Here is a 21,676-nt window from a genome sequence, read left to right as displayed (position 1 = left end):
TTGCATCTTTATCAATTATGATGTTTGTATGTCCTCAGAATTTCAAGAAATCTCAGTGAGAAGAAGCGAAGAGACCAATTCAACAGTCTCATTCAGGAGTTGTGTTCAATGGTGTCGACAAAGAATCGCAAGATGGACAAATCGGCAGTGCTTCGCTGCACAATTAGCTTCCTCAAGGCACACAATGGTAAAGTGACATTTTATTTTTTTCATCTATACTAACAAAGTTGCCTTGATATTACTATTGACAGGTACAACAAACAAATTGACCTATTTGTGCTGTATATCTTCTTAACTTTAGGTCTTATGTGAACAAAGTTTACATTTTTGGGATTCATGGGACCAGACAAATAATTATAGAAAGTGTAATTGGAATGAAAAAATACTGGTTGCAGAGAATGCAGACGCCAAATTCGAATTCACCGAATTTAGCAGATTTAACAAAAAGTTAGCTGGTTGCTAGCTGGTCGCAAATTGTCCTAAATAGAACCAGTCTACAAGGTTCCTATTAATCCTATTGCTGAAAAAGAGACAATACAAAAATGATTGAACATTTCCATTTGACCATTTATCACAATTTATTATCGCTACATCAGATTTAAATTGTATCGAGTGCAATAGCTACCTTATGCAAAAGTGGATTATTTCCTTTTAATTGATTAGGTCCAAACATAAGCTTTTGTTTTCAAATTGTAGTATGCATCACCCCGGTTTTATACAAGGCAGCTAATATATTTGTGAGATAGAATCAGTGACTGTTGACTGTAGGTGGAATACATGCATTATAAACACAGCAGTTTGTGTATCAATTTCACTTTGTCTTTTTTGTGTAGATTTCAAAAAGCATTCTTAAACTGATGTCATTTTCTTTTAATTTCATTGGTTCTTGCCTGTGTTATTATGAGACATTCTGTTAAGACAAAAACACTTGAGAAAGTTCCTGCAATCTTATTATTTCTTAGCCATGTGATATGACACGATATAACATGGTGCAGCGCGTCAACGCGATAATCATACGCGCTATTTGAGCCAACGAAAGTGCATAGCAACAACAGGACTGATCAATTCCAAGACCTTGGTAATAATTCCTTGTATAACGTAGGATTTAATTTGATTTAAATTTGGTATACTTTAAATGATTAATATTTTGAATTTAAGTATTTTTACGAATGAGAATAGAGTTATTGTTTTTAGCTGTTTGTCATGCATCTATCGTCTCATATAACACGGGTGACATTATTATTATGGGCGTAAAACAATTCGGCTTTGCCTTGTTGTTTTACTTGAAATAATGATTGCGCCTGTGTTATATGAGACGATAGATGCACTACAGCAGCTAAAAATGATACCTTTATTCTCTAAATAGAGTACAGCTGGGTGCATATTGAATTGCACTGTTGTGTGTATCGTGTGCGTTGTAACATGGTATTAGAGAAGGAGAAGCGGGACTCCCTATACCACCACATACAATCGCGCCATCAGCTATGGTGAGAAAATTGGGGGTATTTGGGTCCTTGCCGACAGTGCGCGCCGCGCGGAGACAAATGCATCTCATCTGAAGCATCTTGGTACTCGCGAGCGGGTCGTATCAAGTTTGTCTTTAAAATGCGCAGATCATCCATGTCGCGCATGCATGACAACAATTGCCTCGAGTGCATTCCGAGCGAAACCGAATAGCCCCAATTTTTGCTCCATGCCGGTACTATCAAGGTTCTCCGGTTCTCCTTCTCTAATTCTGTGGGTTGGTCTTTTAGCCCTGTAATTATGGAAAGTGGTAAAACAATGAAAATCTAAATAAAGATGCGGGATTAAAAGGAGATATATGTTTCCATCCCAAATAGTGAACACATTTTTATTTTCATTATATTTGTTGCTGTTGCGACATCTATGTGCATGATTGCGCTGTGTCATGTTTGAGCATTCTGGACTTGTATTCGCCATCAAAGTAGTTACATAATTCTCTTGGTTACCAGATCACGCTATTTTGGTATGCCTTTGAGTGCCATATACTTTGTGGGGTGATTGTTTCGATCGTGGTTCAATACTCAGGCGCGTGATCCAGTTGACATGGTAACATTACGTAACTTCGCTGGCGAATTATCCCACCACCTTGCTGCAGCTCTCTTGGGCCATGTGGCTTCCCCCCTTCAAATGCAGAAGTGAGTAACCTGCAATAACTGAAAGGACATATATTTAGGTACTAATTTGGTAAATAATTAAATTCTCCTCAATCTCCTGGTATAAAAATGGCTTTGGTTACACTCAGGAATAAAGAGAGAAAAGAAGGAAAGAAGTTGTTTGCTCTGGGTGGGATTCAAACCCGAGACCCCTCGCATGCCAGGCACTGGGTCGGCGACACTTTGCCACGGGTCTTGGGCTTCGCTGGCCAGCGAAACCGTGCCTATATATCACTTATGGGCGATTGCGTCATCACACCACGTGGGCTGCATGCACGAACAGCGCATATATCAAGTAGTATTTTGTAGTATACCGTCCTGTTAGGGTTAAGGAAGCCTATACTGAGTTTCGATAGTGGTAACCTAACCCTAACCGCCTAAGGGCTTTTTGGCGACGGAAGGAAAGAAGGAAGGAATAAAGAGAGAAAAGAAGGAAAGAAGTTGTTTGCTCTGGATGGGATTGAACCCGAGACCCTCGCATGCCAGGCACTGGGTCGGCGACACTTTGCCACGGGTCTTGGGCTTCGCTGGCCAGCTTAAACTGCGTTTATATATCACTTAGGCGATTGCGTCATCACACCACGTGGGCTGCATGCACGAACAGCGCATATATCAAGTAGTATTTTGTAGTATACCGTCCTGTTAGGGTTAAGCAAGTGCAACTGTGTGCTAGACCATATGAGATGTAGATAACAAATATTTTAGTTTTTTCCATTTTTCCCTTTCAGACATGGCACTTAAGTCAGAGAAGAACACAATCAAAGAGAATTGGAAACCGTCATTTTTATCAGATGATGAGTTCAGTCAGCTCATGTTGGAGGCATTGGATGGTTTCATGATAGTCTTCTCACAACAAGGCCACATTTTATACACATCAGATAGCATTACATCACTCTTAAGACATCTTCCGGTAAGCTCATTTTGATAGTCACTAAAATGCTCACTTTTTAGGATTTTAAAATATTAGATTTTTTAAGGGTGCAGAGAGAGGCCTTGTGATATGAATCACTCAGGGTTTGTTTTAATGTTTTGTAAGGTTCAATCCTAATTCTTTAGTTTTGAAACTGGAATTAAAAAAACTTTAATGCTCAGTCAATTTTCAGGAGAAAATTGCTAACACCTTGCATTTTCAACCTGTAGTCAAGATATTGAGTGCTTAGACTTGTATAAAAAGTCTGTGAATTTATGCCTGTTAAAATATGTAAATAAGGGTTTTGACTGTTTTTCCAAACTAAACACATCAAAAAAAGTTAACTACTCCCCTTAATAAATGACCATTATTCCAAAATAGGTTAATGCCGAATTGCTAAAAATCATTTGAAGCAGAATTTATTTATGCGCATAACTAAATGACAACTCATAGTCATTTTTTGCAATGGTCCCAATATTGACGTAGTAGCATACAAGATTTGAAAGTTGCAGCAAAATCTAACTGCCTTGTATTCAGTATCCATATGACAGAAACATATATTCAGCTCTTTTGTAAAATGCAATACCCTGGCATTAATTATAGAGAATACAGTATTTCAATTTGTTGTAGACTACATCCATATAAGATAATAATTGTTTCAAATTGTTTTTTCCTTATATCATCAGTCCGATTTAAGCAACCAGACAATATATGAACTGGTACATGAGGATGACAGACCCGATATCTACAAGATTCTAGCTGAAGCAGATGAGAAAATTGGCAATCCAGATGTACTCACCAAGAAGTTCACATTTCAATGTCACATGCGGATTGGAACCCATGAACCCACTGATCCCGTCCAGTATGAACTAGTCACCTTCAACGGAAACTTCACACAGTTAAACAACAGTGATGGTAAGATAGTATTCATTTTGTTCTATAGTTTGCGCTTTACCAGTTTTGAACTGCTTTGTTTACTAAAAGTGGAAATATTTGCACTACATTTATTTTTGCGCTTTACACTTTCCAAGCTGCTACCATGAAAATAACAATATTCCTTTTGTGTTTAGATCAATGTAAGGAAACTTAGAATCGCAAATTTAAAAAATAAGGGAAACAGTTCAAAATTGTCCAAAGCGCGAAAAAATAAACGTGGGAAAACTTCCACTTTTACAGTAATTCGTCGGCAGCAACACATAGTGGCGTATGTGAAGGACAAAATACGTTTCTGATCAAAACAATTTTGAAGGATATGCTACTAGTAACGGGGTCGAGACTCCTCCACTGTTATCTCTCAGTGACCTGATTCAATTTGAAATTGAAGTTTAAGGTTCAAACTATTAAACTATATCTTCAATAGTCAACAAGGAATAACTATTATAGGATAATAGCTAGCTCTAAACCTATACGCCACTATGTGAAACGGAAAATTTTGAAAATCACTCTACGCCACTATGTGTTGCGACCGACGAATTGTATTTAAAATTGGCAATATTAAGGTTTTTCACATACCGGTACATAAAATAATATATTTGTGCATTTTCATTTTCATTTTCTCAAAAAGTACAAAGTTGGTAATTTCTTTCTCTGTGTGAGCAAGGCATTTCAAATTTTGAAATCATGCTCATGGTGTATAAACAGCAGACAGTGCTAACAGACCATTTCGTTTTTGTTTTCATTTTCATTTTATCAATATTTTGATAGAATATGTAAGTTGTAATTAATACAGCTGACTCTGACTACTGCTACTGAATTTGATTCAATGAAACTGTTTTCTTCAAAATAGAGCACCCTTGAATAAGCTGTTTATTTATTATGTCATACATTTATTTACTTAGTAACTTATTCCTTTTTGGATATTGATCACCTTACTTCTTAAATGGAGCTTGTAAAAAGCTCTTCACTAGTCTTCAGTTTGGTTTTCATTTAGGGATGTTCAAATTGAAATCTAGTTTGATGGCAAAAAGATATCCCAATAACTTCTGTATAGACAGGAGTCTATGTAGACAGTCAGTATGAAGCCATATCTTTACTTTTGTAGAAACTATGATAAGTGACTGTAAACATTGTCCATGTTATGGATCTGATCAAAGTTCACATTGCATCATTGGTACATCGGTAAACTCATCCATAAATAATCAGTAAAAGTGTTAAAGCCAGAAGATAACAGAATTTGTGTTTACGAATGGATGATACATAAGAAACAATTAGCTTGGACTTAAGAATTAATTTATAAGGTTTTGATTGATATATTTGGCAAAAACAAGGAGAAAAGGTTGGGTAACCAAAAGAAAATTGAACCAATTGGAAGAGCGGACTGTAAAAGAAGATGATCCAATCAACAACATCACTTTTTCACCATAAAAATGGCAATTTTGGTATCAGTGGAAAGCCTATTATTTTCTCATTTACCTTGTGAAAGATGTTTAGTTCGGAAATGATATCTTATCCATTGACAAAAGGTTGCGTGACCTTTTTTTTTTGTGTGTAACATGCATATAAAGGAAATAAGAAACATTGGACCACATTTCAATGATATTATTACACTAAATGTGACCTTTACCAAAGTTGATCAAGATCAGGCAGTGGCCAGCATCAATACAATTTCATTTCATTTATTTTATTTATTTATTTATTTATTTTTTTTTTTAAATTTTTAAATTTTTAAATTTTTTTAAATTTTTTTTAAAATTTTGATCTGTTTTTATGAGACATCCATTCTAATACTGTTAACATTAATCATTTTAACTACTCTTATTGAATTTATTTTTATTATGTTTGCTATAATTTGTGAAGATATTTCTAAAGCATGTAGAGCATGATTTTCGCTGCTTTGTTTTGCTCTTAAAGGTCAATGGAACTGATACAAAACTAAAAATAGCAGTTTGCTTATCATCTGCAAATGATCTTTACTATTATTGTTATTTTGGATTCCTTAAAATAAGATCTAGGTCATAGTAGTATGTTCCAATCATAAATACGGTATTCAACCTTATTAGCGCCTTCCCTAATAATTGCTTCCTACAGAATTTACATGTGACAACTGTAAATTGACCAAAGGCCTTCCTTTTCAATGCACCTGTACTGCATAAACCTTCTCAATAAATTACCATCTAATACCTATGATTTTTACTTCAGATACATTATATTTTTAATGTTTATTCACCAAATCGACTCATTTTCATCATTTTAATAAGTAACTGACTAATTTTAGTAAAATTGTGCATTGAAATTAAAAGTGGGTGACCCTGTTGGTTTAGGATATGAGTTTTCATCAAACTTAAGTACAATGTCAAATATTTTCATCATGCATCCATGTAAAAAACTGATCTCATAATCAGTAAGCTTTTACCAACTAGTATTTCCATAATTTTCATTTTCGTGCATGGCCCAATTTCATCAAAGTGAAATAGGCATGGGAAAATATTGATAGCATGGATATAATACCGTACCATAAATCTATATAGGTTTTTTTCATAATTTCTGCTGAAATACATCAATTTGGACCATCTGACTTCAGGATGGTAATGAGAAAAATAAGATCTATTAAATGATAGTGATACCAGACTCTTAACAATGAGGAGGTACATGTAAGTTGGGAGATATGACTGTTGATTGGGTCAAGGATCTGTAAAACAAATTGGATTCACTAATTAAATTGGATTCACCAATTAAAAAATTGGATTCACTAATTAAAATTGGATTCACTAATTAAATTAATGAACCAAGAACTAGAGGGTAAAGGCAGAAATTAATGACTGGTTTTTTCACAAATTTGTCCTGTCTAGACTATCAGGCTTATTTTGTGTTTGTGTTACAGGCCCATTCAGTGAGCCCACCAAAATATAAATGGTCATCAAATTGTTTTTAGATATTTTGAAATGAAAATTTGGCAAATAAATGATGAAAGTTGAAAGTAGACTATAAACTGTGCCATGCTTTGTGGCTGGTTATCAACCTAATATGAAATGTTTCAAGCTATGTTTTTAATTTGTAATTTTCTTTCTCTGTGTCTTTTCACTGTTTTAGTTGCTTTCCCAGGAGATGCAATTCCCACCCGCTACTGTTTTGTGGCTACTGTTCGACTGAAAAACACACAGCTGAGCCGTGAAATGGCCACATTCAATGAGGGAGGAAATGAGTTCTTATCACGGCATAGTTTAGACTGGAAGTTCTTGTATCTGGACCACAGGTAATTATAAAAGTTGTCTGTAGAAAAACATGGATTGGTTAAATGCTCTTGTGAGGGAATGGGTTAGTGTAGGGGTTCTGTACTTGCTTTACACCACTAAGGTCCAGGGTTCGAGCCCCAGCCGTATTGGTTTTATGTACACTATGTTTCCCATCCTTCCTCCATCGCAGTTTTTCTCAGGGTACTCCGTTTCCCTCAAGCATCTAAAAATGGGCTTATATTGTTCTGACTTGTCTCCTTTGTTTAACATGCATGGTAAATTGAAAAATATTGCAAATGGTCCCTGCCATGAAATATTGGAGGAATAGTATAAATATTTCCTGTCAGGTGTTGTAGTATCCACGTACCAATCAAATGATATCCACCAATCAAATATTTGTATTATGTGTTATATAAAATATGTTTGTGGATAATATTCCTTTCAAATTAAAATTGCTCTCTAGGCATGATATTAATGAGATGAGCCTGTATCAGTATAATTCTTTTGTAATGAGCTAAATCTGACCGTATACTATTTTCATAATATAAGCTTTCGAAATTAGATTTGTGTTTGCATTTTACTGGGTTTTTTTATGAATACTTATGAGCTAATGGCTAGTAGTGAGCAAATCTATGTAATTTTTTGGTGACAAAATATTGGTGAATTTTTGCACTGAAACTTGGCCATATGTTAGCCCAAAAATACATGTAAACAGGTCTGGAACAGGTGCCACACATTTGGCAACTCCTGGTCCTGTGATTATCAGGTGAACTAAGAGCTAAGAGTCATTTTTCAGAAAATATCAATATTTTGAATATTTCTACAGTTTTCCATGCTCATCCAAGACATTTAGATGTATGTTATTTAACTTCATATTATTAATGAAAAATCAGTAATATGAAACATATAACCATGGTAACATCATTGAACATGATACAATGACGGTGTGTTACATATCGAAAATTCAAGGTTAGTGAATTTGTGAGCTGAAAGTCTGTTTAAACTTCTTGAATCATTGAACATGTTAATGGTTTTTTGTTTACAACTTTTTTTGATGTGGCAACAAAAAACAATGCGGACAGGGATGAGAAACTAATATTTTTTTTACTTGTCCTTACATAATGCTGATCAATAGTCATACATATATCTAAAATTAGGTTTTCAATTTTTTTACAAGCTTGATGAGAATATATTTCTTGGACAGGTGTATCACCACATTTACCTCATAGAATGCTGATACTGGTTTAAATTTCAAGACAAGCTTTAAGTCATTTTTAAGTGAAATTTTCAGTTATGATGTGTTGAGAATTATGAAATAATAAAAATCAGATAATGAAATTTCACTAATATATACGGGGGTGAATTATATGTTATGCGATCAAGCAAAATCAGTCGGAACTCAGAAATATTGATTTTGAGATATAGCCAAACAAAGGAAATATTTCCTTTTGATTCCTCTTGTTTTGGAAACTCTTAAATTACTCATATCTTCGGAATTGTTTGTTCAATTTCAATGGTGTTTTCTGCAAAATATAGCTTTGTAAATGCTTTTTACTATCCTCTAGGAAACTGAAATTTTTTATATTTCCAAGTTCCGACTGCTTTTGATTGATCTGATCACATATTCATTGGTCGAATGAACAAAAAATTGCTTTTTATTTGATTGAAGGTAAGAGGAAGCTAGAAAAAGTCTGCTTCCTGTTTTCCAGGGAACCTACTTTATGAAAAGTCATCATTCTTTGGGAACAAAATATTTGCACAAGTTTTGTAAATGTGTCATCATCAAGATAAAAGAGTTATCATTCATAAGTCATCATTCTTTGGGAACAAAATATTTAAAAAGTAATATTTTGAAAAGTGTAAAGACCTCACAAAAAGTAAATCACCTGCCTGTTATGCCTATAACTGTATACTATTCTAGTATTTGCTATTTGAAAACACCAGCAGATAGAAAATTTACCTATGTTAAGGGATCCAAAATGAGCGTTTATTGCGTTTCGACAGTATTTTTTGTGGGACATGAGAGCACATGAGACCTATCAATTGCATTCTGAATCTGAAGCATGTCTTTCTGATATCAAATAATTTTCATTTTTAAAAATCACAATATAATCCAAATTTTATGACAAATTATAAAAATTTGATATTTTTCAAATTTTTGATATATATAACAGTCCTCGAAGTAAATTATACAAATCTAATGATATATTCTTAAAGTGTATGTAGCAGGGAGGAAAAGCCGACGGTCAATTGAAAATTTTGACCTTTCATATTGAAGATATGGATTTTTTCCCCAAAAAGACCTAATTTTTTGTGTGTTTTGGGAAAAAAATCCATATCTTCAATCTGAAAAGGTCAAAATTTTCAATTGATCGTCGGGCTTTTCATCCCACCTACATACAGATTTATAAAGTTTACTTCAAGTACTGTTAAATATCAAAAATATCAATTTTTAATAATTTGCCATAAAATGTGTATTAAATTGCGAATTTCAAAAATAAAATTATTTGATATCAGAATGACATTCTTCGTATTCAGAATGCAATCGATATGTCTGATGTGCTCTAATGTCCCAAAATAAATACTGTCCAAACGCATTCTTACCCCAGCCCTTAAGTGCCCATTTTCATTTTAAGCATAGGGGAAATGCGCTAAATGCACGCCCCTGTTTTTGAAAATGCACAATTTGGGCATTTTTTTTACCAAAATGTGTGATTTTTCACCCTAAAAGTTTGAATTATGTTATTTTTTTTTAAAAACTTTTCACTGCTCTAGAACATTCCGGCGCGGGAATTTTGAATATCGCGTGTTGAGAGACGGCTGTTTTTATTCGTTTTTATGGTTAATATGAGTTTGATTGAAATAAAACCATGTGATTCGTGCTTGATAATTATTTTTCTAACATATAAGACCTAATGTTGTGATTGCCAGACACTTCCTTTAATAACCAGTAATCGGTGTAATTGCATCTTTAAAATTTGTGGTTTTTTTTCTTTTAAATTACTGCTGTGTTGAAATTGAACGAAATAAGACAAATGGGCTACCAAAATGTGCGTAAATAGAGCCATCTTTCATTCTGCTTAAAAGTATATATCAGGCCTGTAGCAGGGGGATAGAAAAATGCCAAAAGTCCCCTTCTTTGACCTAAAAGTTCCATTTATGAAAGCGAGAGATCGAAAAAAATAGGTTTTTATGCCTTTTGGCCCAAAAATGTCTAAATCCGCTTCCCCCAGTCCAAAAAGGTCCAAATTTTAAAAAAAGGTCCACTATTTCAAAATCAGCACCCCCCACAAATAAATCCTGGCTTCGGGCTTGGTATATATAACAGCTGAGTTACTTTTTGTGAGGTCTATATTTATGAAAAATTGGTAGCTTATAATACATTCCACACACATTTAATATGGAAGCCCTACATCGTCAGCCTGCTACGATAATTGCCCAAGTCATTTTTTGTAATTTTGAGAACAAAGACCAAAATGTGGTTCAATCATGCATCAGTTACATAATCACCCTAATTATTTTGGATTATTTCCTTTTATTAGTATCATTATCAGTCGTTCTTGTGCAAAAATTGGTGAATAAATATGTTTAAGTGCATGCTTGAACCATATTTTGTACTTTGTTCTCAAAATTACAAAAAATGACTTAAGCAATTAGCGTAGCAGGCTGACATGATGTAAAGTAAATGTAGGTCAAGAAACTGTTTGTGAACATGATATCCGCACACTAATGATATCCACATACAATTTTATTTGAATCCATGCATCACAAATATTGTCCTTTCCCATGCTGAAAAAAGCCACGTCTACAATATACTGCACTTTATACAGTATTCAGCTACTTTTCAATGCAATTTTAGCATGAAATATGGTAAAAAATGCTAGTCAAATTACAGCAGAATTTATCTTGGTATGTCTGTGACTAGTTGTTTCACTTGTTAATCTGGTTTTAGTTTCAGCTAATTATCACCTATAAAGATACAACTATTTTAAAAACCACCTATCAGTTGAAAAAATTGCTTTAATAATCTATTTGCTTAGAAAAACAATCAATTATTTTTGATAAAATCTAAATCTTGATATTACGATTATGGTGTTTTAAAATAATTGAGTACCCGATTAAGAAAAATAATCGATTATTTTTGATTAATCTAAATATCGCCTAAGCCTGTCTGTGACTTATAGGCTTTGCAGGTATTTTATTTAATTGTTTTGTAGAAAAAAATCTAGTTACTTTTAAAATTGGGTAAATATTAATCTGCCGCTTCAGTTGACATACTTTATAAAGGCCAATGACAATGTAGGTTGAATGCGGTACACTGATTATGCAGCCAAAACTCAAGTTGAGAGAGCAGCGTGATCCAGGCCTTTGGTGCAAGAGGTCTGTGGTTTGATCCCTGGTGGAGGCAAAATTAATATCGAGTTAATCGGCTCTCTCCATTATTGCATTTGAATTGCATTTGAATTGTAGGTGATTACAAAGATATCCAATCCAGATCATGGTAACACCTGGCTGTTTACTATACCCTACTGTGGCCCCTGGGCATCTAGGGAGATAGGGCAGTGTATCAACACAAAATGATTTTTTTTAAATAACACTCCAAAACAAACAAAAAAACACAATCACAAAGTTCTGTCGCTAAGCCAAAGTATTTTCATTGCATCATCATTATTTTTTTCATACTTTATTGAAAATATCTTTTCTGTTTTCGTGCCCTGTCTTTCTTATACTTTTCAAGGAATTTCCCATGAGGCCCCAAAACTGAATCATATTCACCCCTTGCTTGGTTCTGCCATATTGGGTAGAGCCTCAAACTGGTAACAGACATGAAAGAAAGAATTGCGTCACTTTACACAATGTCATATGACTGGTTGAATTCCCAGTCATGCATGCTGCCAGATTGAGGCTCTACCTTCAAACTTGATGACCATGCAAGAAGTGAATACCTGTCAAAATTTGATTTTCTTGAAACAAAAAAATTATCAATAATTATTCTGCATCAAAAGTCAAATTCCAGACATAACATATCATTTTGCACAATCATGGATTTTGTGACGTTTGTTTCAAAAGATAGACTAGTTACAAGTTTTGAGAATTTCAGCTTATCCTCAAGTGGTGCAATGAATGTGGTTAATCATTTCAATTCCCATCAGCTTATTAAAAAATACTGCTGATGGCCTGGGATGCATCTTGCTTCAAACAAGTATTTACCTATGCATATAATTTGAACGCATCAGAACAGCAAATTTTGCACAGTCATCATCAACTATGCTAAAAATATACAACGATTAAAGAGAATGGTTCATATTAATATCGGTCATTGTATGTCATTACAAGTTTGACGATATCAAGGGTTTTGTAACTTTGTTGCATGGTTATGATTGGTTAACCTAAAAATGGTAGTAGGAAAGATCATTTTTATGTATAATTTGAAAATATATATTTTTTGTGTGATTAAGCAAATTGAGCAATTTTCAACAATGCGTATGACCAGCAGAAGTGGTTGAATATTATAAGACGTAATCTCAGTTTTACAGCTTACAGCATATGTTTGAATAATCATACCTCAGGAACCGTAATTCAATGTTGATGATGCATAATTTAGAGGCAAGCCTCTGTGAAGCAAGGTTGAATATTCTGAAATTCTTTTAATTAAAAGCAATGATAATTAGACCTGCAAAACTCTGCATGACTTGGCATTTTAAATCTAAAGTCTAACCACCCACTTGTTCACTAATAAATTGAAGTCATAATGTACAATCCTTTCAAATTCAAATTGTTGCAACCTGACTTTTTGGCATATGTGACCAGCTCCAACAAAACCTGGTACAAGGTGCCAGGCATGTTAACTTTTTGAGTTATTTATACATGTAGGTTAATAAACGCGTATCACTTGTTGGGAGTGAAATTGTACAAAATAATGCACGCGTACTGAGATGTTGATGCATCTAATGCATGAGCCCCGAAAGGGGGAGTGCATGAGACGCATCAACATCTCAGTACAATTTTAAATTTGTGGTATAAAGCATATAAAAGTGTACATTTTGACATGACATGACAAATGCATCTGTGAAGTCATATTTGGGCCAAAATACAGCCTCGTTTGTGGAGAAAATCACAACAATGGGTGTTTTTTTTCAAATTAATTTGTAAAAACTAGATAAAAATATCTCTAGGGACGGTTTTTTTAATATTTTTTTATTTTGAGAAATTTACACCAAAAATGGTCAAAAATTCTCAATTTTCAAAAAGAATCATAACAAAGCCTGTTTTTTGCCAAAATTTCAAATGTTTTTGGTGAAGTTGGTCAAAAAGCCTTCATACAGTCATTTAAATCATAATTTCTTGGGTTTGTATCATTTATTTCCGCTGGCATATATTATTTGTGTCTCACATTGTCTTACACCCTGCTATTGTGAAGCATATAGGTGGCCTCATTCTCAGACACAGTGAGAGAGTTGGCACTCTTGACTAGCTGAGATTACCCGAGTACTCAGGTAGTGAAGTGGTGATTTAATACCATTTCACTACCTGAGTACTCAGGTAATCTCAAAATCTCAGGTAATCTTAAAAGACCTCAACTGGTAATCAAGTGAATCTTGATTTTTCGCTCTCTCAATTTATTATGTCAGTTTGCCCAAGCCAAAGACATTTAAAATTAATATTTAAAATCATAAAAATGAATATCACCTATCTATCTATACAATCATTACGGGCTCTTCTGAGAACGCATACATTATGGCTATAACTAAATCATTTAATTCTTAAAGTTGGTCTTAACCCTGGAAACTTTTGGGACTCATAACGAAAATTATTGGTCTAAAGTATATTTAGGGCTCATATTGAAATACCCTACCACGTTTTCACACAGAAAGAAAGCAGGATTCCCCTCGCTAAGCACGCGCCTCAGGAAAGCTCGGTCATAAAACGGATGGATTATATGCATCAGTGATACACCCTGCCCAGGATTTTAACAAAAGAAGGCTAGCACAGGAAAGCAGCAGGATGGCACACTCCTTCCTGTGTAAGGGAATTTCAATATGAGCCCTTAAGTATACATATTTAGATTGGCAAAGGCTTGATGAATCCATCTGTGAGATCAAATTTGGGCAAAAATGCTCAGTTTTGGAGAAAATTTTTTGACCCGATTTTTGTTTTTAACAATGTAACAAATTCTTGAGTAAAAAAAACCCCATTAATTTAAAAAAAAACTAGATATAAAGATCTAGAAGCTAGTTTTTCAATTTTTTGGTGAAGTTGATCAAAATTTTAAAAAAAAACAAGAAACAAAAACAGGACCTAGAATAATCAGTGGTGTAGTGTGGGTCATCACATTGGGGGCACCGACCACAATTGGGGGGCAACGGATCTGATTGGGGGGCACAAGCCGTTTTTCGGCAATTTTCCTATAGGATTTTTTAAAATTTCAGATCGATTGGGGGAGGGCATGTACCCTGACGCTACACCAGTACGCCACTGAGAATAATAGAATATCCAATTTGTTAAAATTAATAAAAAGAAAATGGCAAAGTCCTGTAACCAATTTACATTCGAGGTCATATCTTTAAAAATGTTTCATAAAATGAATTCTGGTTTCCTACAAATTATAGCTGTATAAGATGGGGCTTTCACATGCAAACACTGAATGATGGTTGCAAACACATCTATACTAATAAAATCGTAAGCTCTGTCTGTCCGTCTGTCCGGCAATGCGTTTCGCCGCGCTTCGACGCATCACTCCGATATTTCGGATATAGATAGGTATCGGGCATTCCACGTTTATGAGGTAGTTTGAAAGGTCATCGGAGGTCAAGGTCAAAGGTCAAAATTTCAACTTTGTCCGATCGGGCCCAAACTTGGTAGGTGGAATCCTTGATACGAGGCGAGTATATGCCCGAAATAAAATTGAGGTCAACCGAGGTCAAAGGTCATTACGGAGGGGTCAAATGTCAAACTGTGTCCGATCGGGCTCAAACTTGGTGGGTGGAATCCTTGATACGAGGGGAATATATGCTCGAAATAAAATTGAGGTCAACCGAGGTCAAAGGTCATTACGGAGGGGGTCATATTTCAAACTTTGTCCGATCGGGCTCAAACTTGGTGGGTGGAATCCTTGATGCGAGGGGAATATATGCCCGAAATGAAATTGAGGTCAACCGAGGTCAAAGGTCATTATGGAGGGTTAAATTTCAAACTTTGTCCGATGGGGCTCAAAGTTGGTGGGTGGAATCCTTGCTACGAGGGGAATATATGCGCAAAATAGCATTGAGGTCAACCGAGGTCAAAGGTCATTACGGAGGGGGTCAAATTTCAAACTTTGTCCGATCGGGCACAGACTTGGTGGGTGGAGTCCTTGCTACGAGGGCTTAAACATGGTATAACGAATTCTCAATATGACAGGAACAGGAATATTTCACCACTCCCTGTGAGGACTGCAATGTCTTCCCAGCATTCATAGCTGAAAATGATTTCTAAATTTCAAATGGATGTATCAAATAAAATTGAGGTCATCAAAGGTCAAAGGGGATCAAGCCAAGGTCATTTAGGGTCAGAGGTCATATGGGTTCAGTGAGGGGTCAAACAGCATCACTATCTGATGCTGGTGGTGCTCTCACGTACAGCTACAGTGCCCTCACAGCCGCAGGTACTCTAGTTGTATAAAATATCATTACCGCATTTGTTGGAGGCCGCTTTTTATGGTACAACCTGTATAATAGATTATCAATCTTATTATTATGAAATATTTGCCTTTTTCAGAGGTCCACCTATCATAGGTTACCTGCCATTTGAAGTGCTGGGTACATCAGTGTATGAATATTATCACCAGGATGACTTGGATAAATTGGCCAGATGTCACGAGATATGTAAGTATACAAATTATAGTATTGTTTTTTGGAAAATTATTAAAGGAATTCTCTGGCAATCACAACATTATGCCGTATGTTAAGAAAATTATTATCAAGCATGAATCACATGGTTTTAAAAACAAACACATTTTGATCATAAAAACAAATACAAACCGCTGTGTCTAAACACGCCATGTTCAAATTTCCCTGGCGCCGAAATTGTCTGGTGCAATGACGTCCAAGTAGTACAATGGATAAAGACTGGCGACAGTTGAGCACAAATAACCATGACGTCATTGCACCAGTCAGCACAGGAATTTTGAATATCTCGTGTTGAGAGATGACTGTATTTATTCGTGTTTTTTTTATCAATGTGAGTTTGTTGTTAATGAAACCACATGATTAGTGCTTGATAATTATTTTCTAATATATGAGGCATAATGTTGTGATTGCCGGAGAATTCCTTTTAAAGGTTAGTCTTAACCCTGAAATTGTGGAAACTTTTGGACCTCATTAACTGCTGAATTATTGGTTTAAAATTAAATGTACAAATGGCAGACTTGATAAAACCATAATATGTGAGGTGAAATTTGGGCAAAAGTGCATAAAAATGTTTCTTCAGTAAAAAATGTTTTTTTTATTGATTTTTGAAAACTAGATACAGATATCTAGGAAGCTTTTTTTTCTTGAATTGTGATGAACTTTGAGAAATGTTCACCAAAAATGTTTGTAAATTCTAAAATAATTAAAAAGCCTCAATTTTTGGTGAAGTTGATCAAAATTCATTAAAATATGAAAAATGTTTCCTAGATATTTATATCTTACTTAAAAAGTTTTGAAAATTACTGAAGAATTTATTTGTTATGTTGCCTGAAAATATTTAGGGTCAATATGAAATTGACATCTTTCATCAATTAGTCATTTAAACCTTCAGTTTTGATATATTATTGCAGTACAAGCCAAGGTAAATTCATGTCATGGTCATTTTACAACCCTTGATGAGCTAACAATTTCTAATTTATAATTGGCAATCAATTATGTGCAGTTACTCACCTCAGAATTTCACCATGTGTTTTCTAAATTACTTGCCCGGGGGGGTCACTCCCATTGTGGCCTGTACACCATCCGCGATAATAAAAACGCGTAAAAAGGGTAGTTTTTCGTCGGTAGGAACGATACGCGCGTACCGTGTTTAGGGTGTCAAAAACATGAAAAATTGGAAAAAGGGTAGCAAAATTGCAATGTGCTAATATGCGGAAAGGGTATGTAAATTGCACAGATGGAGAAATATGAAAAGGGAAATGATCTTCAAAAAGCATGTGGTTTTACGAAAATATCGCAGTTGCACAATTTGCCGTTCGGATCATCCGGTGTGCACCCGGCCATTTGATTGAAGTTCATGAATTAAGCCATGGGGCCAGTGAGCCAATCCTTCTTTAGCATGTTTAGGGTATAAAATTTGATGCAAGGAATAATTAAAATCCCTGTTTAGGGTGTGAAAACAGGCGTGTGTTACCAGTTTAGGGTATTGTTTTAGCCAAGGGTTAAATCCTTGTTTAGGGTGCTTTTCAAAAGTTGATTATCGCGGATGGTTGTCATAAAATTTGTATTATATTGCGAATTTCAAAAAATCAACATTATTTGATATCGGAAGAACATTTCTCATATTCAAAATGCAATTTGATGTGTCTGATATGCACTCATCCCACAAAAAATACTGTGCAAACGTTGCAATGGGATCTCTTAACATATTTTCCTTCATTTTGTTGTCAATTATAAATGAATTTGTATTTAAATCTGGACCTGTTGTGAACCTGCACATTGTGTATTGAATGGGTAATCTAGATGAAGATAGTATTGAAATAAATTAGCATTGTGCTGTGTCCTATATTCAGGTATCCAGGTCAGGTGAATCATTAGGATTCATTTCCCTCTATATGGCTAGTAACTCTGACCATTCACTGTAATAAGTGCAATATTTTCACACCATGAATTTTTAAAACCCTCATATGTTTGTGCAAAATGGTACATGTAATAAGTTTCTTTACAGTCCTTTAGGAAAATAAATATTTGTGACATGAAAAAATTGTTAAATTTGATGATATTTTCAGGCATATGAATGAGCATTTCTTCTTGTCTTAGTCATTCTTCAAACTAAGGCCAAAACAATTAATTGTTTGGTTGCCCTTCCAAGACAAAAATTTGGAGGGTCGGTAGGTCGATCCTTTTTTATTATTTTTTTTCATAGGCTCTTCCTACATTTGCCCTCCATTTTGAAAAGGCTAGTATTGACAAATGCTTAATCATTTTATGGTAAAAAAATTACACAATTTGGACTGAATTTAAATGGAAATGCTTCTTGTTTTTAATTATATGCATTTAATAAATAAAATGAGTGAATAACAAAATGAAATGTCCTTGATACTGTTCAAATTTAAGGTTGCTTCTAAAAAAGTAATTGGAAAAAAAACCCGACCCAAGATTTTTAATTTTTTCGGTCGGTCGATAAGGGCAACCAAACATAATTTTATTTTTGGCCTAATGTGGGGTTCCAGGCCAAATGCCCTTCAAATAATATGTGATGACCCTGGATTTCTTGGAGGGACCTCAACCTTTTTGTGCACATCATGCTTATCAGTAAGAAAGACATGGAGGGACTGAAAAGGGGGTTTTATTACGAGGCCTCGAACTTAAAGTATTGTTTCCGGTTATTTTTGCCAGAATTATTTTCATGCTATGGTTTGCTTTTTTCCATAATGAAAGATGCTTGAGAGTCTTGAGTAATTGACGTCCACAGGGCACCAAATATGCTATTTTTAGTCTACTTTGGTCATTTTGAAAGTTTTTTGATTGATGCATTCTACAAATTCAATGGAATTAATGCAGTGCAAAATATTTCCATATCACCTCAGCAGCACAACACAAAATGTAATTATAGTAAATATTGTTATGTAGAAGGGTCCAAATAAACACAGCCAAATTAAAAAGTCGCCACTAGTTCCATCCCCATTTAATCAGAGTCTGATGAGTTTATGGCAAAATAATTTTCTATACACTTTCCTTCGAAGGTTGATACAAAATTTGATATCAAAAGTTTAATCATCGTGAGCATAGGAACCGTTGTTTGGAAATTTGTGCAATTTTTAAAATGACAAATTACGAATTGACCACGCAAAAGCCAATGCATGGTATCAGCTTATTATGTGGCCTGAAGCAATTCACCCGTACAGGAATCATTGTACACTTGCCTGCGCACAGTTAAAAGAGTGGGGTATTTGATTTGCATTTTGACATGCATGGGTAAATGACAATGAAATTAGAACTCTCAGATTCGTGTAGATGTGTGGATGTTGATTAACCTGTCGGCCTATTCAGGCGATGTAATTCTTGGCACTCACGATAGCTTTGCCCCGTGATACAACTCCCTGTGTCATTTTTAAAATTGCACAAATTTCCAAACAACGGTTCCTATGCTCATGATGATTAAACTTTTGATATCAAATTTGGTATCAACCTTCGAAAGAAAGTGTATAGAAAATTATTATATATTATTTTGCCATAAACTCACATGGGGATGAAACTAGGGGCAACTTTTTAATTTGGCTGTGTTTAGCTTCCACTGTACCCCCTGCTTTTTAAACAGGCACCACTAACCCTGAGGAGAACTGTTGGTTGCTGGGTTGCAAGAATAAATTAAGTTCATCAAAATACTTATTCATACTGTTTATATTGATATGGGGCAGTACTTACCTTTACTGATTGATTGGTTGATTCCCACCATCTCATTATCATATCCCAAGGTGGGGGATTCTCCACTTAAGTTTGGTTGGAAATGCGCGGCTGGGACTCCGAAAAAGTACCTGATTTTAAACCAAATTTGACGAAAAACATACCCCCAAATTATACCAATATATGGAAAATGTTCGCAAATTTTGCTGGAAAACTGGGACTTTTTCACGAAATTGAGAGTGATCAATAAATCAAAATAGCTGAAAATACGCCCTGAATCTCCCGCACATCCCCGTACCCCTCATTTCCACTACGAACCCCCCTCCCCCATCACATCATATCCAAGGTTGATTTACTGTCACAAATATTTCTGCACATTATAAGAGAATGATATTGTAAATACGGCTCAAGGTCAGCTGCAGCTTCCCATTGGTTTGTAGTAGAATTGTCTACAATTCTGAAGATGTTATTGGGTTGTGTAAATGGCAGTACAATGAAATTCAATTCTTCAATATTTTCTTTCCCTTCATGCATGTGCAGAACGTTTTATTTAGGTTTTTAGATCCAAATTCTCTACATATTAAAAATGATAAGTTAAGGGGGTACTACACCCCTCGATAAATTTGTGTCTATGTTTGCATTTTCTCAAAACTAATAACACAGTGGTAACAAAAGTTATGTATATTATAGGGCAAGGAATCAATTACTACACTGGAATTTCAGTGACCCAAGACAAGCGGTTCGTTATTTATGATAAGAAATAAGGTACCGCTAGGATGTACCTCATTTCCTATCATATATACTGAACCGCTTGTCTTGAGTCGCTGAAATTTCAGTGTAGTAATTGGATTCCTTGCCCCAATAATATACATAACTTTTGTTACCACTGTGTTATTATTTTTTGAGAAAAATGCAAAAATAGTCACAAATTTACCACAGGGGTGTAGTACCCCCTTAAAAGATCATATTTTCATGTTCTACTAACATTGACTTTTGTCATGCTTTTTCTTTGCCTTTTCAGTAATGCAAACAAGTGAAGGAACATCATGTTATTATCGGTTTCTTACAAAGGGACAAGAATGGATCTGGTTACAAACAAGATATTTTATCACGTATCATCAGTGGAATTCAAAACCAGAATTCATAGTGTGTACACATAAAGTAGTCAAGTAAGTTGTACTGGAGATCATTGTACTATGTTTAATCGTATATTTGATTTCTACTGCATGTGATCTTATACTTTCATATTAAAGACAAACAATCTGCCATATAAAGCTTTGGAGCATCCAACAATTGGGAATTTTGCCAAAAAAATGGGAATGACCCCAATGATGAAGGAGAGGAGGGAATCCTAAGATTTGGGCATTAAATACTTGTTTTTTAATCAACATCAGCTTCTAATAACCATATTCATAGTGTGCTGATAAGCTATTACATGTACAATCATATATGACTTTTTCTCACAAAATGAGTATAAAGTTGACAAGATGACTTTTCTAAAACATTTTAATTTCTAACAGAAGCTTTAAAATCTTGACAAACATGGTAGGATTGCTGCATACTTTCTAGTCTAATTTCCCATTCTTATTCCTTCCATCAGCTATGCCGAAGTCCGTAATGAAGTGAACAAAGAAATGAATCTGACAGACGACTCTTCTATGATGACTGTAAGTGAGTCAGACAGTGGTCCTGCTATAGATTCAAGTAGTTCGGATTGTCCTAGTCGGTCCATAACATCATCGCGAGACAGCACGGTCCGCAAAGCTTCAGACTCGTTACAAATGTTCGGGAATAATTCACAGTATTTCTCAAGTGGTAAGTCTAGGCTAATCATACAGTGTC

General features: G+C 34.9%; 1 protein-coding gene across 2 annotated transcripts in view; it reads left to right on the top strand.

Moving 5' to 3' along the window:
- Positions 1 to 21,676, top strand: part of LOC140161346 (uncharacterized) — a 47,856-nt gene that overhangs the window by 20,368 nt on the left and 5,812 nt on the right. For both annotated transcript variants that reach the window (XM_072184830.1, XM_072184829.1), the window contains exons 3-9: positions 39 to 187; positions 2,906 to 3,087; positions 3,774 to 4,002; positions 7,117 to 7,279; positions 16,017 to 16,123; positions 20,856 to 21,003; positions 21,435 to 21,649. In XM_072184830.1, the coding sequence (XP_072040931.1) occupies positions 39 to 187; positions 2,906 to 3,087; positions 3,774 to 4,002; positions 7,117 to 7,279; positions 16,017 to 16,123; positions 20,856 to 21,003; positions 21,435 to 21,649 (1,193 nt within the window). The remainder of the gene's footprint in view (positions 1 to 38; positions 188 to 2,905; positions 3,088 to 3,773; positions 4,003 to 7,116; positions 7,280 to 16,016; positions 16,124 to 20,855; positions 21,004 to 21,434; positions 21,650 to 21,676) is intronic.

The sequence above is a fragment of the Amphiura filiformis genome, chromosome 9 (genome assembly GCF_039555335.1).
Source record: "Amphiura filiformis chromosome 9, Afil_fr2py, whole genome shotgun sequence".
Taxonomy (NCBI): domain Eukaryota; kingdom Metazoa; phylum Echinodermata; class Ophiuroidea; order Amphilepidida; family Amphiuridae; genus Amphiura; species Amphiura filiformis.
This window is presented reverse-complemented; position numbering and strand designations above follow the sequence as displayed.